The sequence below is a fragment of the Neoarius graeffei genome, chromosome 25 (genome assembly GCF_027579695.1).
Source record: "Neoarius graeffei isolate fNeoGra1 chromosome 25, fNeoGra1.pri, whole genome shotgun sequence".
Lineage (NCBI taxonomy): Eukaryota > Metazoa > Chordata > Actinopteri > Siluriformes > Ariidae > Neoarius > Neoarius graeffei.
The window spans coordinates 15,257,872-15,274,398 of NC_083593.1; the positions used below are offsets into that span (position 1 = coordinate 15,257,872).

Genomic DNA, 16,527 nt, shown 5'->3' on the forward strand with positions numbered 1-16,527 from the left:
TTGAATGATGGATTGAACAGTGCTTCTTGATGTTCAGAGCTTGGGATTTTTTATTTATTTATTTATTTTTTATAACCTCACCCTGCTTTAAACTTCTCCAGAACTTTATCCCTGACCTGTCTGGTGAGTTCTTTGGTCTTCATGATGCTGTTCGTTCTTCAGTGTTCTCTAACAAACCACTGAGGCCGTCACAGAACAAGTGGATTTATGCTGAGAGTAAATTACACACAGTAGGACTCTAATTAGATGACTTCTGAAGGCAATTGATTGTACTGGATTGTATTTAGAGGTATCCGAGTACAGGGGGCTGAATACTAATGCATGCCACATTTTTCAGATTTTTAGTTTAAAATTTTGAAGACCATTTATCATTTTCGTTTCACTTCACAATTGTGCTACTGTGTTGGTCTATCACAAAGTCTCAATAAACTTAAGTTCGTGGTTGTAAGGTGGAAAAATGTGAAGTTCAAGGGGTATGAGTACTTTTGCAAGGCACTGTACTTTTGTCAGTGCCACTCAGATATGTAATTGAATCATTTTCCGCAGTAAATATGACAAAGTATAATATTTTAGTGGGGTTCAATTTATCTATTTTATGACTGATGTGAAAATCTGAGGGTTTTAGATCATGTTTATGCAGATATAACTTTTAATAAAGGCTTCAGATTTTCAAACACCACTACATGTATATTAGTTGCTGTTCTAGCAATAGGATTTATATGCATTTGAACTTTTTTTTGCTTATTTTTCTCACACTGTCCTTTTTGTTTCTTCTGTAATCATGACAAAAATGTGAATTCATAGTCCAATCCTGTGTGTTTCAGCCTTGAGCAGGGCTGTGAGATGTGGCACTTGTTGCTTCACTCAGCTTGCAGAATTACCAGAACTCCATCAGATTCTGCGGCAGACATGTCAGGACTATGCAGCAAAAGAACTTGCTCCAATTGCAGCAAAACTTGACAAAAATCATTCTTTCCCAGCAAAGCAGGTAAGGAACTTGAAGCAGTACCTAAACTTCTGATTTAAAAAGAAAAAAACCCGTCAGTCAAGAAAGGGTACTCTACAACAGGGATTCTCAACCTTTTATACAGTGGTGCTTGAAAGTTTGTGAACCCTTTAGAATTTTCTATATTTCTGCATAAATATGGCATTAGATTTTCACACAAGTCCTAAAAGTAGATAAAAAGAACCCAATTAAACAAATGAGAAATTATAATTGGCCACTTATTTATTGAGAAAAATGATCCAATATTATGTGAGTGGCAAAAGTATGTGAACCTTTGCTTTCAGTATCTGGTGTGACCCCCTTGTACAGCAATAACTGCCACTAAATGTTTCCGGTAACTGTTGATCAGTCCTGCACACCAACTTGGAGGAATTTTAGCCCATTCCTCTGTACAGAACAGCTTCAACTCTGGGATGTTGGTGGGTTTCCTCGCATGAACTGCTTGCTTCCACACCATTTCGATTGGATTAAGGTCAGGACTTTGACTTGGCCATTGCAAAACATTTAACTTTCTTTAGTAGAACAGCTTGTGTGCTTAGGGTCATTGTCTTGCTGCATGACTCACCTTCTCTTGAGATTCAGTTCATGGACCGATGTCTTGACATTTTCCTTTAGAATTCGCTGGTATAATTCAGAATTCATTGTTCCATCAATGATGGCAAGCCATCCTGGCCCAGATGCAGCAAAACGGGCCCAAACCATGATACCACCACCCTGTTTCACAGATGGGATAAGGTTCTTATGCTGGAATGCAGTGTTTTCCTTTCTCCAAACAAAACACTTCTCATTTAAACCAAAAAGTTCTATTTTTGTTTCATCTGTCCACAAAACATTTTTCCAATAGCCTTCTGGCTTGTCCACGTGATCTTTAGCAAACTGCAGACGAGCAGCAATGTTCTTTTTGGAGAGCAGTGGCTTTCTCCTTGCAACCCTGCCATGCCCACCATTGTTGTTCAGTGTTCTCCTGATGGCAGACTCATGAACATTAGCCAAATGTGAGGGAGGCCTTCAGTTGCTTAGAAGTTACCCTGGGGTCTTTTGTGACCTCACCGACTATTACACGCCTTGCTCTTGGAGTGATCTTTGTTGGTCGACCACTCCTGGGGAGGGTAACAATGGTCTTGAATTTCCTCCATTTGTACACAGTCTGTCTGACTGTGGATTGGTCAAGTCCAAACTCTTTAGAAATGGTTTTGTAACCTTTTCCAGCCTGATGAGCATCAACAACGCTTTTTCTGAGGTCCTCAGAAATCTCCTTTGTTCGTGCCATGATGCACTTCCACAAACGTGTTGTGAAGATCAGACTTTGATAGATCCCTGTTCTTTAAATAAAACAGGGTGCCCACTCACACCTGATTGTCATCCCATTGATTGAAAACACCTGACTCTAATTTCACCTTCAAATGAACTGCTAATCCTAGAGGTTCACATACTTTTGCCACTCAGATATGTAATATTGGATCATGTTCTTTAATAAATAAATGACCAAGTATATTTGTCTTATTTGTTTAACTGGGTTCTCTTTATCTACTTTTAGGACTTGTGTGAAAGTAGATCTGATCATGTTTTATGTCATTTATGCAGAAATACAGAACATTCTAAAGGGTTCACAAACTTTCAAGCACCACTGTGTTTTAAGGCCCACCTGCTCATACTTGTAATGAGTCAGGGCCCATTAAGAGATCCTCAATTATTTTGGCTTATCTATTCTATTAGAATCTAGTAATGTATTGTAAAGTGTATTACTGGTATACATCACTCTCTGTTCCAGATGGGAGCCCAGGAATTAAATGCAATAAAAAAATTCTTTAAATTGTTGGTATTGTATTTAAAACTGTATGGATGTGCCAGAAGCCAAACATGCATGCAGGGCATTCTCAGTCAAAAGGGATCCAAAAGTGGAGTCTGGTCCATTTAACGCAAGAACTTACTGCTGTGTTTTTGTACAGCAAATAAGTTATTAAAACCAAGTCCACTCAAAAGAAGTGGCTGTAGAAACCACTCAATGGGATTAGATTCTAAGATACTAAAAAAAGGATTTTTCTTATGAGTTGGATTCCCTGACCCAACCGCGAGTAGAAGTCACAATCTCCCAGTCAAGAGGCGGACATACTAAGCACTAGGTCAGCTTGTGGTCCGATATCTGAAGGCATAAGTGTACATTGCTCATCTCAATACAAGTGTCTAAATTTGTGGTATCGGTTATGGATCTACGGATTTTATTTATTCTGTCTTTTGGATGTTACTGATGCCAACTGTTCATCAACAACTGTCACTTCACAGCAAGAAGGTTCTGGGTTCAAACCTTGTAGTCAACTGGGGCCTTGCTGGGTTGAGTTTACATGTTCTAGTGCCTTTGTGGGTTTCCTCCAGGTACTGTGGCTTCCTCCCACAATCCGAACACATGTGGATTAGGCTCCTCTAAATTGCCCATAGGTGTGAATGGTTGTTTGTCTTGCAATAGACCCTTCCCACTCACGTGACCTTCATAAATGCGACCGCCATTTTGGACATAAAGAAATAATGGTTTATGGCACAGACCCTTTCGGTTCTCGCTCATCTAGCTGCTACAATGACTGCTTAGACTGCAACAATAATACCTAACACACATTTAAGTAGCCGTCGTAAAGACGTGAAACTCAAGTGACGAGTGTGTTCATTGATAAGCTAACACAATCTAAAAGTAGATATACCATCACACTGCCCTGGCGCTATGTACAGTTTACCTTCTATGGTTTGTGCACTCACTATTTGCCATTACTTTCTCCAACCCAGTGTTCGAACTATGCCGATATTTTCGGGGGGTCCCTTTTTTTCCCTTGGGGGGGGGGGTGCTTGCGCTTGTCTCAGAGCGCGGATCTCCAAACACATGAGAAGCCTATCTTATGCACATATCACGCGGACTCCACACACGCATCGCGTCTGAAGTCATAACTCATCAGGGGAAATCGTGTCCGCATTGGCATGTTCAAAAAACAACCCCGCGTCAACAATGATACCACATGCAAGAAAAAAAAAAAACAGTCAGGCTACTCAACACATCTGATCCACAGCAGCACCAAAGCATCACTGGAAATCATGTCAACAACCAATCTTCCATTTCAACACGCGTCAACAAACAAATGGCACCACAAACATGAACGAATCGGTCAGGCTACCGATTCCAAACCCACAGCAGACGAATAATTAAATGCATCTTACCTTAAAGCAGAATCGACCACAAAGGCCTGGGCTCTTTTTCCTTGGCTGTTGGTCCCAAAACCCATGACATGGACAGGCGATGACCTGATTTAATCCATGATGTGATGAAGGGTGCTGGGTCAAATCGCTCCAGTGGGGGCCCATTTAAATCCACAAAAAGTAGTGATGACAGGCTTTTCTCACGCAGTCTGTTGCGGGTTTTGCTCATCCTGCTGCATGCTGACAGTGGGCCCGGCATTCCCAGCAGGTGCAGCGATGGTGGTTGCGGACGGTTGTCCACTGTCATCTGCTGAACCGTCTTGCTGCTCCTCGGAATTTTTACTTTTTTTTAACAAATCCAAAACTTGAAAAAGTACCTTGTTTTCTTTTCGTCATGGCTAACGCTAAAGACTAGCACTCGCATGATCTGAAGATGCACCGAATGATGAACACTTTCTCAACCTACTGCCACACCCACTACAAACATTGTAGCAAAACAACTGTGGGAAAGAGGGGCAACTACAGAAACATGGATAGAAGTCGTGGGAAAATTCTGGGGACACAAACTAGTAGAAAGGAAGTGTGTTGGCACTGTTGGCACACTTCCTTTCTACTAGTTTGTGTCCCTAACCTGGCAGCAGCAGTCGTTGTCATATCGGTTTATTTTATCTTTGATGTCAACACAACACTTCGGATATGCAAATGCTTCCCGTTACACACGATTGCTATGTCAATAAACATCATTTTGCCAATATTTTAGACACCATCCATCTTCTCCGTCGGTCAGCATCTGTCGGGATCTGATAAAATGCTAAATCTTGCCTTGTGTGTTACTACATCCAGGTGCACAACAATATAATGGCATGATGGAAGTCTTGCTGAAAGTAAAAACTTTCTTTGATGGCTATATTCCTTTCGATGCTTCGCCGTCGTTCCTCGTTGTTGGCTGTGGTAGACTACTGGTAGTTCATGTCCAAAATGGCAGCCACATTTGTCGTGACGTCACGTGGGATGGGTCCATAGATTATGGCCCTTTTCCACTACCCTTTTTCAGCTCACTTCAGCCCGACACGGCTCGCGTTTCGACTATCTCAAAACAGCACGACTCGGCTCGCTTCAGCCCCGCTTAGCCCCTAAAACTCGCACGGTTTTGGAGTAGGGCTGAAGCGAGCCAAACCGAGCCGAGTGAGGCTGGGGGCGTGAGCAGACACTCCCCTGTGCACTGATTGGTGAGGAGGAGTGTCCTCACATGCCCACACACGCCCCGCGAGCACGCTGGGATCTGTAAACACTGTAAACCCGGAAGAATTACGAATTACGAGAATTTCTGAAGCCTTGTGCGCCTCGCCTCATCTATACGCTCTTGCCAGTATCTGTTGGCGTTGTCGGTGACAACAAGCCACAGCACCAAGACCAGCAGCACTAACGACTCCATGTCCTCCATGTTTATTGTTTACTATTCGGGTCGTGAGACTACTGCTTAAAAGCTCACTGATGTCACTGTTTGCGCTGCTTAACGACATCACGTGACGTCCACCCACTCTTGCTAACTCTACCCAATGTATCCACCCACTTCCAGCCAGCGCGGTTGTAGTCGAAATGCAACTCCAACAGCCCCGCTCAGCTCGACTCAGCCCAACTCAGCACGGCACGGCTCAGCCGCGTTTGTAGTGGAAAAGCGGCATTAGTGACCTGCCCAGGATGCACCCCGCCTCTCACCCACAGTCAGCTGGGATTGGCTCTAGCTTCCTCGTGACCCTGAAGAATAAGTGGCGTGGATGGATGGGTAGCTTGAAAATTTGAGAATTCAATCATTACTCACCAATTACATTAAATGAATGTAATGTTTTAATATTACATCTTTTGTAGAGGGAAAAAAGTCATTTTAAATTAAAAACTGCATAAAACTATATTGACAGTGATCATCTCAGTGTTTGTGAGAGTGAGTGAAATTATAGTGCCCTTCACAATTATTTTCTAACCCTTGTCAAAAAGGGTTTGGAAAGAAATCTATCTATTGGTGAAGTTGCTTCATCGAACACTGGGGGGGGAAAAATGAGAGGAAGCCAACTTTTAATTGAAGTAAACGTATTCAAAGAAAAACATCCCACAAGAAGTAATTTTCAACAAACGTGCCACTATTATTGGCACACTTGGAAATTGTGAACATAATGTAACTGAAACATATTGTACATTTGAGTTGATTATAGTGTGTAGGAACTTTCAAGCTGTAATCCATGACTTCCTGATTTAACTGGAGTACAAATGAGGTGAAGCAAAGACCAGATTCTTTTCATCCATCAACATGGGAAAGATGAGGGAGCATAGAAGCCAAATAAGGGAGAAGTGTGCTGAACCTGAAGGTGTGCATTTCTTTTGTTGGGGTAATCCAAAAAAAAAGTGGACACCAACTGGAACAGTTACAAACTTGCCTGGAAAAGGACCCAAGTTTTTGTCCCCGCATACAGTGAGGAGGGTTAGGGAGGCAAATTCACTGTTGGTGTATTACAAGAAAAAGTGAAATTTTGGGGTCTCAAAGACCACTGTAGGATATAATGATGAGGAAAGTACTGGTCGTACACCCGCTGGCCTAATTCTTCGGTCAGAAAGAACGCAGCTGTTCTAGAGGTTGTATCTTGTCATTTATTAATTGTCTCTGTGCATATCTACATCTGTGTCAAAGGTTCTGAAGTTGTGTTGTGTTCTATTTACATTCATGCACAACAGCACAGAGACCTTCAAATGAGACATGAGACTCCGAGAATGTGACGGCATGAAAGAGAAATGTCCGTGCCTGTTTATATCACGCAGCTAAACAAACATTTGAAGCGTGATCAGCAGCTCCTTAAAGGGGCGGTGCCACATTTTCTTAAAGGCAAAGTATTTTACATAGGACAACAGGAATTTACACAGAAGAAGGCAGGGAATTTGTACAGCCGCCCCCAAATTTACCTAGTAAATTTGTAAACATAAATTAACTGCCCATCAGTTATTACACTAATCAGCTACATCACTGGGCATTTCAGGTAACTCAATTAGCTTGGCCACAGGTCGTAGGTAGGTGCTACCTTTAATGTCCCCTGCAACAGTCCAGACTTTACCATCACTAATAATGACCCTACTGACCCGTCTTACTGGCCACATAGCTCTTGGCAGCTGACTGTCCATTACCAGGACAACCTGTCCAACCTTTAGGTCTTCTGATGAACCCTTCCACTTCTGTTGCAGTTGAAGGTTGGGAAGGTATCTCCGGATTAACTGGTTCCAGAAGTGGTCGGCGATGACCTGGCTGTGTCGGTAGAGTTGTCGTCCCAGCAGAGCTTCAGGCCTGTACAAGGCCTGTAGCAGGGAGGCATCCCGCCGCCCCATAAGGAGTAGGTTTGGCGTGATCTGGTCCGGGTCCGCCACGTCTGATGATACATAGCCCAGAGGTTTTGAATTAAGAATCCCTTCCACCTCCACCAACACAGTGGCAAGGACCTCCTCTGGAACAATTTGGTTGCGTAGCACAACCTGGAGAGAAGCCTTGACAGACTTGATCTCTCTTTCCCACGCTCCTCCGAAATGAGGTGGATTGTATCTGAAGGAGATGCTTTGTCCAGCGAGCTGCTCCCTCAGGGAAGGTTCAAGTTGAGCAAAGGCTTCCTTGAGTTCTGTCTCCCCCTCGGAAGTTAGTGCCCTGGTCACAGAGAATCTCATGGCTTTCCTCGTCTTGCTACAAACCTCCGTAGGGCAAAGAGTCATTGTCCATATGGCAAAGGAGGTCTAAGTGGACACCTTGTAGTCAGGCACTTAAATATGATGCCCCACCTTTTCTCCTGTCTTCTGCCTAGTTTGATTGGATAGGGGCCAAAACAATCAACCCCCGTGGACCAGAAAGGAGGCTTATTCAAACGAAGTCGTGCAGAGGGTAAATCGGCCATTTGGGGAATCCCTGGTTTCTTGTGCCACTTGCAACACTGTGTACACTGCCTCTGATGCTTACGGATGGCTTGACGTCCACGCAGTATCCAATACGGTCTTCGGACCTCTGCATAGACGCTTTCTGGTCCAGGATGAAGGAGACGATTGTCATAGTCTCTAATCAGTAGGTGTGACCATGTGATCAGGTGATAGTACAATAGGATGAAGAGTGTCGTCCTCTAGATCCTCAACCTTACGAAGCTTCCCACCAACTCTGATCAGTCCAAGTTGGTCGAGCATTGGTGAGAGTGAGCTTAGTCGGCTATTGGTTGATATGGCCTTTCCAACTTTAAAAGCTGTCACCTCTGGGAAGCTCTCTGTGTTCTCTGTAGGAGAGCCAGTTTGGCTGCAATGCGTTCAGAGGTGCTTGGGGCTGTGGAAGCCACCCTGTGAAGAGCCTGACGCGTGGTAAGTAGGAGGTCCTCCCAGGTCTCCCAGGCAACCAAGTCAGGTAATGGCATGTCTGTAGTGGAGACGGTACCACAAAAACTGCCATGTCGGAGCTTGGTTGCATCATCCAGGACAGTGGAGGGACAGACAGGCCAGTGCTCTGGTGAGAACTGTAGGAATGGAGGACCGCAACGCCAGTGACCAGGCTGTGAGAGCTGAGACAAAGTTAGACCTCGGGTTATGTCATCAGCCGGGTTATTCTTTGAATCAACATACCTCCAGTTACTAGTCCCGACTAGATCTTGGATTTCTGCAACTCGTGTTCCTACGAACACTTGTATTGCTGGGACTCTGACTGAATCCATTTCAGAACAGTAGTGGAATCAGACCACATGATGGAGCGTGTAATGGGTACTGTGAGCTCAGTACTCAGTAATTTGGCAAGTTGTGCTCCAGTTAGGGCTGCACATAATTCCAAGCGTGGGATCGAAAGCTGGCGCTTGGGTGCAACACGGGACCGAGCCAGAATGAAGGAGACATGGGTCTGACCAGTTGGATCTAACACCCGGAGGTAAGCAACAGCTCCATAAGCTTTCTCGGATGCATCACAGAACACATGTAACTCCACGTCCTCAGTTGTGATGTTGAATGGGGTGTAACGTCGAGGAATGGTGACATCCTGGAGGTCAGTCAGCTCCGATTCCCATGCCTTCCACAGTGGGAGCAAGTCAGCCTGAATGGGGTCATCCCATTGTCGCTCGGTCCGCCACAATGCCTGCACTAGTACTTTAGCCCTGGTGGTGTATGGGATAATGAACCCCAAAGGGTCGTACTGGCTAGCGAGTACGCGGTACACCGTTCTCATGGTCACTTCGGTGGTAGAGACTGATCTCTTCTTGTAACCGAGGACATCAGGCAGTTCCGCTTCAGGCTGAGAGTGGATTCTTGGGGCTCCGTTTTGTCTGCAGAGAGCCAAAGCTCACAGGCCTCGGATCTGGCCTCAGAAGAAAGATGAGCTACCACCTCTGGTACATTACAGGCCCACAGTCTGATGTCGAAGCCACCTTTGGCGAGAACTGCTCTTAACTTGTCGATGAGTGAGTGCTACGGCCTGCTTAGGACATGATGAGGACTGGAGACAGTTGTCCACATAAAAGGCTGTCAAGACTGATTCCATCACATCTTCATTGCCTTTCCCATTAGTCCTTGACGTGCCTCTGGACTGCATAAGTGGCGCAACAGGGGCTGCATGTAGTCCCAAACGGTAGTACACGCCACTCATAAATGTCCGGCGGACGGTCTTGCTCCATGTCTCTCCACAGGAAATGCAAGAAAGGCTGGTCTGAAGACAAAAGCCTAACTTGGTGAAACATTGCACGAATGTCACCACTGATAACGACAGCATGCTCTCTGAATCTGAGCAGTATTCCTAGTAAAGGAGGGCCTAAGGTAGGGCCAGGCAACAGGTTGGCGTTGAGGTTGTGCTCCTGATATGTGAAAGAGCAATTAAACACTACTCTTGCCTTCCCATTATGGAACACCATGTGATGGGGAATATACCATGAGCCAGCAGTACTGTTAGCCTCCTCACTGGTGATTTTCACAGCGTATCCCTCCTTCTCCAGCTTGTGTATTTCCCCGTTGTAAATGGTGGCCTGCTCAGGGTTGTGCGACAGCCGTCTCTCAGCCCTTCGTAGGCGAGGCATCACAGCAGAGGGTGAAGCTTGGAGTAAGGTATGGTCCTCTTTCCACAGGAGAGGTGTCGCGTATCTCTCGATGCCATCCACATTGATCCGTACCGTGTCACTTTCCAACAGAGCAAGTGCAGAGCTGTCCTGCTTTGAGTGTGTGATCTCTTTCTCATTGTGACGAGGCAGTGTCGAGTTGCCTTAATTTCTCCACATTGTCGTAGCTCTTGAGCGGGCAACAGGAATGAGGCGTGTGTAGGCATGAACTCTGACAGGGCTGTTGCAGGAACGTCGCAGGCCCTTGGATGGCCCATCCCAGCTTTGTGCATACAGCAACAGGAGAGCCAGGTGAGCCCATGCAGACTGGACATATGGCAGTGATCAAATGTGAATTGTCTGACCCAATGAGGATCATCGGCTTAGCTTTGTGGAAAGGCTCGACTGGAACATCCCTCAGGTAATGGTATTTCCTCTTCAGGACATCAGCTGGGCAGGACTGTTCAGCAAGGTTCAGCTCTGAAGCAGTGAATACATTCTTGAGCTTGTGTCTGATGCCCAAGTTCGACATGGTTGATACCTCAAGTGTCACCAAGGCTCCTTTCAGGTGTACTATGTCCTGCCAGACAGTTCTCAAAGTTAGGAACTCGCACTCCCTCTTCAGGCCAAGCTTGTCAACTACAGTGGAAAGTATGATCGTCCTTTCAGACCCATCATCAAGCAGGGCATGGGTATCCAGGATCTTGTTCCCATTGCGCAAGCGAACAGGGACAACTTTGAGCATCATTCGGCGTGAGTGACTTGCTTGATCCATGTAAACAATTGTGGATACAGTGCTGACTGTAAGAACACTGGGCTGTTGCGTAGTTGCAACCTCATGCAAAGTCAATAGGTGCTGCTCTCCACATGTGGCGCAGGGCTTCTTCAGAGTGCACTTGTCAGGTTTATGCCCTCTACCACACCTCCAGCAGCGGTTCTGTTCCTTTATCCAATCTGACTTCTGAGATATATTCATGCTGGTGAATTCTGAGCATCCACTCAGGTAGTGCTCATTGGACTTGCAATATGGGCAAAAGGGCTTGAATCGCTCACGCTTGTGTTTTGGCAATGTGGAAGGTGCACTTACTTCCGGTACAGTTGCCTTCAGTGTAGCAGCAGTGTTTAGCAACATAGTGGATGACTTCGCTTTTGTCTGTTTGGAGGACTTGGTGTCTCGACGTGCAGGCCCTCCCTGAATGCCTTCAGCGGCTCCTCAAGAGGTTTGTAGGGTTTGAGACTTAATTTCCAGCCAGGACGCCAGGTCAATCAAAGTGTAAGTCGTAGCAGACCCACTGGCTATGATGCCTCGCTTCAAGCAGTGTTCTACAAAGGAATCTCTGTAGCTCATAGGAAGTTTGCTAAGCAGGATGTCAACATGCGAACCACACTGCAGCTCGTACCTGGCTGGCCCACTTGTCGACTGTAGCATTCCCACTAGTGAGCTAACTGCTGTGCTGAAATCAAGTGCTTGGGCATCACCCATCTGGACAGCTGGAGCTTGCTGGAGGGCCTTCAGCTCACTCTGTATGAGTGACCGTGGCTGGCCGTACCATTGCTCCAGAGCCTGCATCGCAGTGCTGTAGGGCTGTGGACTGTTAAGATGCCTCTTAGCTATCTGATAAGCTGCAGGAAGTTTCACAAGGTCAAGGAGAACTTGAAACTTATAATCCTCTCAGATGCAAGTGAGGCCCTAAGACTGTCCAGACCTTTTTTTTTTTCAGGAGAATAAAGTCACTCTCTTTGCCTGATGAGAATGCAACCAATTTAGGCTTCGGTATCCCATAGGATGAAGCAATGGCCATCTCCATCAAGTTAGGTGCTCCTGTATCGGCTGCAGGTTGAGGCACATGGTATGGGTACCAAGGATAATGCCCAGGTTGTGGTGGAAGTATCCCATAAGGTGGATACCAAGGCCCAGCAGGTAGCTGCACTGGCGGATAAGGTTGAAGGGGCGGAGGCTGCATTGGCACTGGCTGCCCTGAAGGAGGCTGCGCTGGCTGGCCTAGCAGAGGTGACGCGGGTGCTGGCTGGTGTGGCAGAGGTGACGCAGGCGCTGGCTGCCCTGGCAGAGGCTGTGCTGGTGCTGGCTGGCCTAGCAGAGGTAGCGTGGGTGCTGGCTGGCATGGCAGAAGTGGCGCGGGCGCTGGCTGGCCTGGCAGAGGTGACGCGGGCGCTGGCTGGGGCGCCAGAGATGCCGCGGGGTAGTGCCCTATGGATGCTCTCTCTAGTGAAACATAAGATGCTGGTGTAGAAGTGCTATCTGATGGAACACTCGCTGCATGCTTGGTCAGGCCTACCATTGTCGCCAGAGGCCTATGACGTTCTGTCATGTCTAACCAGGCTCCTACTCTGGAAGCTGCTCCTTGAAGCACCGATGAAGTGGATTGAATGAGTGGCTGAGACAAGAATGGATTCAACTCTTGCACATAAGTGTGACTAGGGGATTTGGTCCATAATGTTTGGGGAGCTAACATGTAATCTGAGGGAGGCCCGTCTCCAGTGTGGGTAGTAGTGACAGGTGCATGGCCAAATGAATGTGGCAAACTGCTACTGTACTGCTGATAAGGAGAGGTTGATCTTGGATGCTCACGAGAAAAGCCCATTGTACTTAATGGATAAGAGGCATGCTTTGCATTCTCCATTTCCACAGCAAGCTGTTCCATTTCAGTGCTTAAACTTCTCCATCTCTCCTCTAGTTGATCTAATGCAGAGGCTCTAGCAGCGGTAGCTCCCTCAGATGGGAAAGAAATGTTGCTCTGACTTGCATGTGGTCTGGAGGGGGATGACTGGCGAGGGTAGCTGAGCACATAGTCCTCTAGATAAGCTGGAAGTCGTCTTCTCTGACTGGGGTGAGGATCAGGCTGATGTGCTTCACCCTGGACATCTCCAGAAGCAGCCATGACGCAGCTGGTGTACTATCCGGCTCGAAGGACCAATTTTGTAGGATATAATGATGAGGAAAGTACTGGTCGTACACCCGCTGGCCTAATTCTTTGGTCAGAAAGAACGCAGCTGTTCTAGAGGTTGTATCTTGTCATTTATTGTCTCTGTGCATATCTACATCTGTGTCAAAGGTTCTGAAGCTGTGTTGTGTTCTACTTACATTCACGCACAACAGCACCGAGAGACCTTCAAATGAGACATGAGACTCCGAGAATGCGACGGCATGAAAGAGAAACGTCCGTGCCTGTTTATATCACGCAGCTAAACAAACATTCGAAGCGTGATCAGCAGCTCCTTAAAGGGGCGGTGCTGCATTTTCTTAAAGGCAAAGTATTTTACATGGGACAACAGGAATTTACACAGAAGAAGGCAGGGAATTTGTACAACCGCCATCAGACATGACCTCCATGTCGGAGTATTTGGAAAGTACAGGTAGTCATCGACTTACAACTGCGTTTGTTTACGACTGACCGGTCGTAAACCGATCTGGTCTTAAGTTGGCCTATGTTAAATGAACATAAGTATGTTGTGATGTGTAATGATATTGTAATCATCTTAGTCTTTATCAATGTTTTTCTTAAACCAAATAATGAGCCAAGGTAATAAGTCAAACACTGCATACTACACTGTGTACAGTACAATTTGTTTAATATGTGCAAAACAAAAAAATACGAAATACAGGTGTGAAATAGAAAACATTTTAGTTTGAAACATGCCAAAATACAAATGTAAAACATAGCAAAATACAAAACTTGGTGACCGCTGGCATCACTGGTGCTTGGCTGTGGGTTGTCTACGTCATCAGTTGTTGTGCTGGCGGGAGCATTTGCTCATTTCATAAACCAGGAGCTGGGGCGGAAACTGTATGACGGAGTGCGCGAGAGAGACTGCACATGTGCTTGGAGCTGGGGCGGAAACTGTCGTACGCTCAGCTGGGAAACACTTGCCAGTCATAACCAGACGGTCGTAAAGTTGATAGGTCGTAAATCGATGACCACCTGTACACCAGAAAAAAAGCCTTCTGTTAGTTAACCACAAAAATATGAAGTTTGTGAAATTCTAATTTAACTTTGGTTTGATGGTAGAAAGCTCCATTTTTGTTTTAGTAACTACTAAAGGTGGGTTTGGCATAAAAAGGAGGATGGCTATAGTGAAAAGAACCTTATCCCACCTGTGAAATATGGTGGAGGTTCTGTGATGAGGCTGTTTTTCCTCCAAAGTCCCTGGAATCCTTGTTGGGTTACATGGCATCGTGGATTCCATGAAATACCAGGACACTAAGGCCCTGTCCACACGGCAACGGATTCAGGTGAATCTGATAAAATTGTTTATCGTTTCGGCCTGGTGTCCACACGGCACCGGCGTTTTGGGTGTCCCAAAACGAAATCTTTTGAGAACGGGTTCCAGAGTGGAAAAATCTGGCAACGGCGCTGTTGCAAAGTCGTCTGGATGAGTAGAACGGATTTGTTTACGATGACGTCACAACCACATGTGCTTCACGCTGGGTAGAAGTGTAACGAACTCTATGCGAGTTGTGAACAAATCTTATAACTTGGTTCATGAAACGTGCTTACAAAAATATTTTCACTGTGAATATTTACTGTGTAATGGTGCAAAGAGAGAGAGACAGAGAGAGAGAGAGAGAATAGCCCTTAGGGCAGAGTCAATCCCGCCAGCAAAAATAGGGGAAAAAAAGGAACAATCTCGCCTCTTCAGGTGTTGGTTTAAGTCCGACAATACATTCCTCAAAAAGGGCCGTTCATTCCTCTTTCCGCGTCTCCATTCAAAAAATGACCACGTGATTTAAAGGGACTATATCCATAGGATAGGGAGTGAGAAAGTGTGTGCGTGTGACAGGGATAGTCACTGTGCACATACGCAGTTATGCGCATGCGTCTACTTCTATTGTTCTGGTGTCTCCGATGGGACCGTCTTACAGCGCACCTAGAGGTGTGGTATGTGTATTGCATCATTTTCAGCAAGTGTTGCGTTGCCATATGGACCTGAAATGTAACTGATCCGTTGCCCATGTGGACACGATATTTAAAAAAAAAAAAACCTCGTTGTCGTGTGGATGTAGCCTAAATCAAAATCTGGCTGCTGCTGTTAGGAAACTAAAACCGGGTTGTCATTGGAGCTTCTAGCAGGACAATGATCCAAAGCAGATGTCCCAATCAACACAAATGGTTAGCTGAGCACAGAATCAAGCTTCTGTTATAACCATCTCAGTCCATTGAGCTGAAGAGGAGAGTACAAGAGAGGGCCTCGGATCCTGGATGATCTGGAGAGATTGTGGAAAGAGGAATAGTCTCAGAAGCCCTACTCTGTATCCTCCAACCTTGTAAAACGTAGGAGAAACTCCATGCTGGTTTTATTGGCAGAAGGAGGTTGTACAAGGTGTTAAATGCAGGGCTGCCAATAATGGTGGTGTGGGTAAGGTGGTGTGTGTGGTGTTTTTTTTTTTATATCTTGATTGGTTTTTCTCTGAATAAAAATATTTCAATTAAAGGCTGGATTTCAGTTCTCAGTGTGAGTTGAAGCAATTGGACAGTGGTGGTCATACACATGTTGATAACCACTCAACTTTAATTCATAGAAGTAAAGAAAAAAAAACATTTGATTTCGAGGTTGTAGCCAAACTTGTGTGTATTTAAAAAAATAAATAAATTTTTACACCTAGTGTCTTGCAAAAGTATCCCTCTCCTTGGTGTCTGTCTCCTGTTTTGTTGCATTACAAGCTGGAATTAAAATGAATTTTTTTTTTTTTTTTTTTTTTTTTTTTTTGGGGGGGTTAGCACCATTTGATTTACACATGCCTACCACTTTAAAGGTGCAAATTTTTTTGTTTTCTTGTGATACAATTTAAAATGGAAAAAACAGAAATCTGGAGTGTGTATAGGTATTCACCCCCTTTCATATAAAACCCCTAAATAAAAGCTGGTCCAACCACTTCACTTAAGTCACATGATTTGTTGACTAAGATTAAGATCCACCTGTGTGCAATCAGTGTTTTAAATCAACCTATTCTGGAAGGACCCTGACTCTGCAACGCTACTAAGCAGAGACCACTCCAAACATGTCAGAGACAAAGTTGTGGAGAAGTATAGATCAGGGTTGGGTTATTTTATTTATTTTTTTTAAACACTTTGTCCCATGGAGCACCATTAAATTCATCATAGCAAAATGGAAAGAATTATGGCACCACTACAAATGTGACGAGAAGGCCACCCACCAAAATTCACAGAGCAGGCAAGGAGGGCATTAATCAGAGATGCAACAAAAATACCAAAGATAACACTGAAGGAGCTGTAAAGATCCACA

The 16,527-nt window shown here is 45.3% G+C and overlaps 1 protein-coding gene across 1 annotated transcript in view; it reads left to right on the forward strand.

Annotated features, from left to right (window-relative positions):
* The window catches only part of acads (acyl-CoA dehydrogenase short chain), a 46,307-nt gene that overhangs the window by 4,843 nt on the left and 24,937 nt on the right, over window positions 1–16,527 (forward strand). The window contains exon 2 of the mRNA XM_060908865.1: window positions 825–988. Within this exon, the coding sequence (XP_060764848.1) occupies window positions 825–988 (164 nt within the window). The remainder of the gene's footprint in view (window positions 1–824; window positions 989–16,527) is intronic.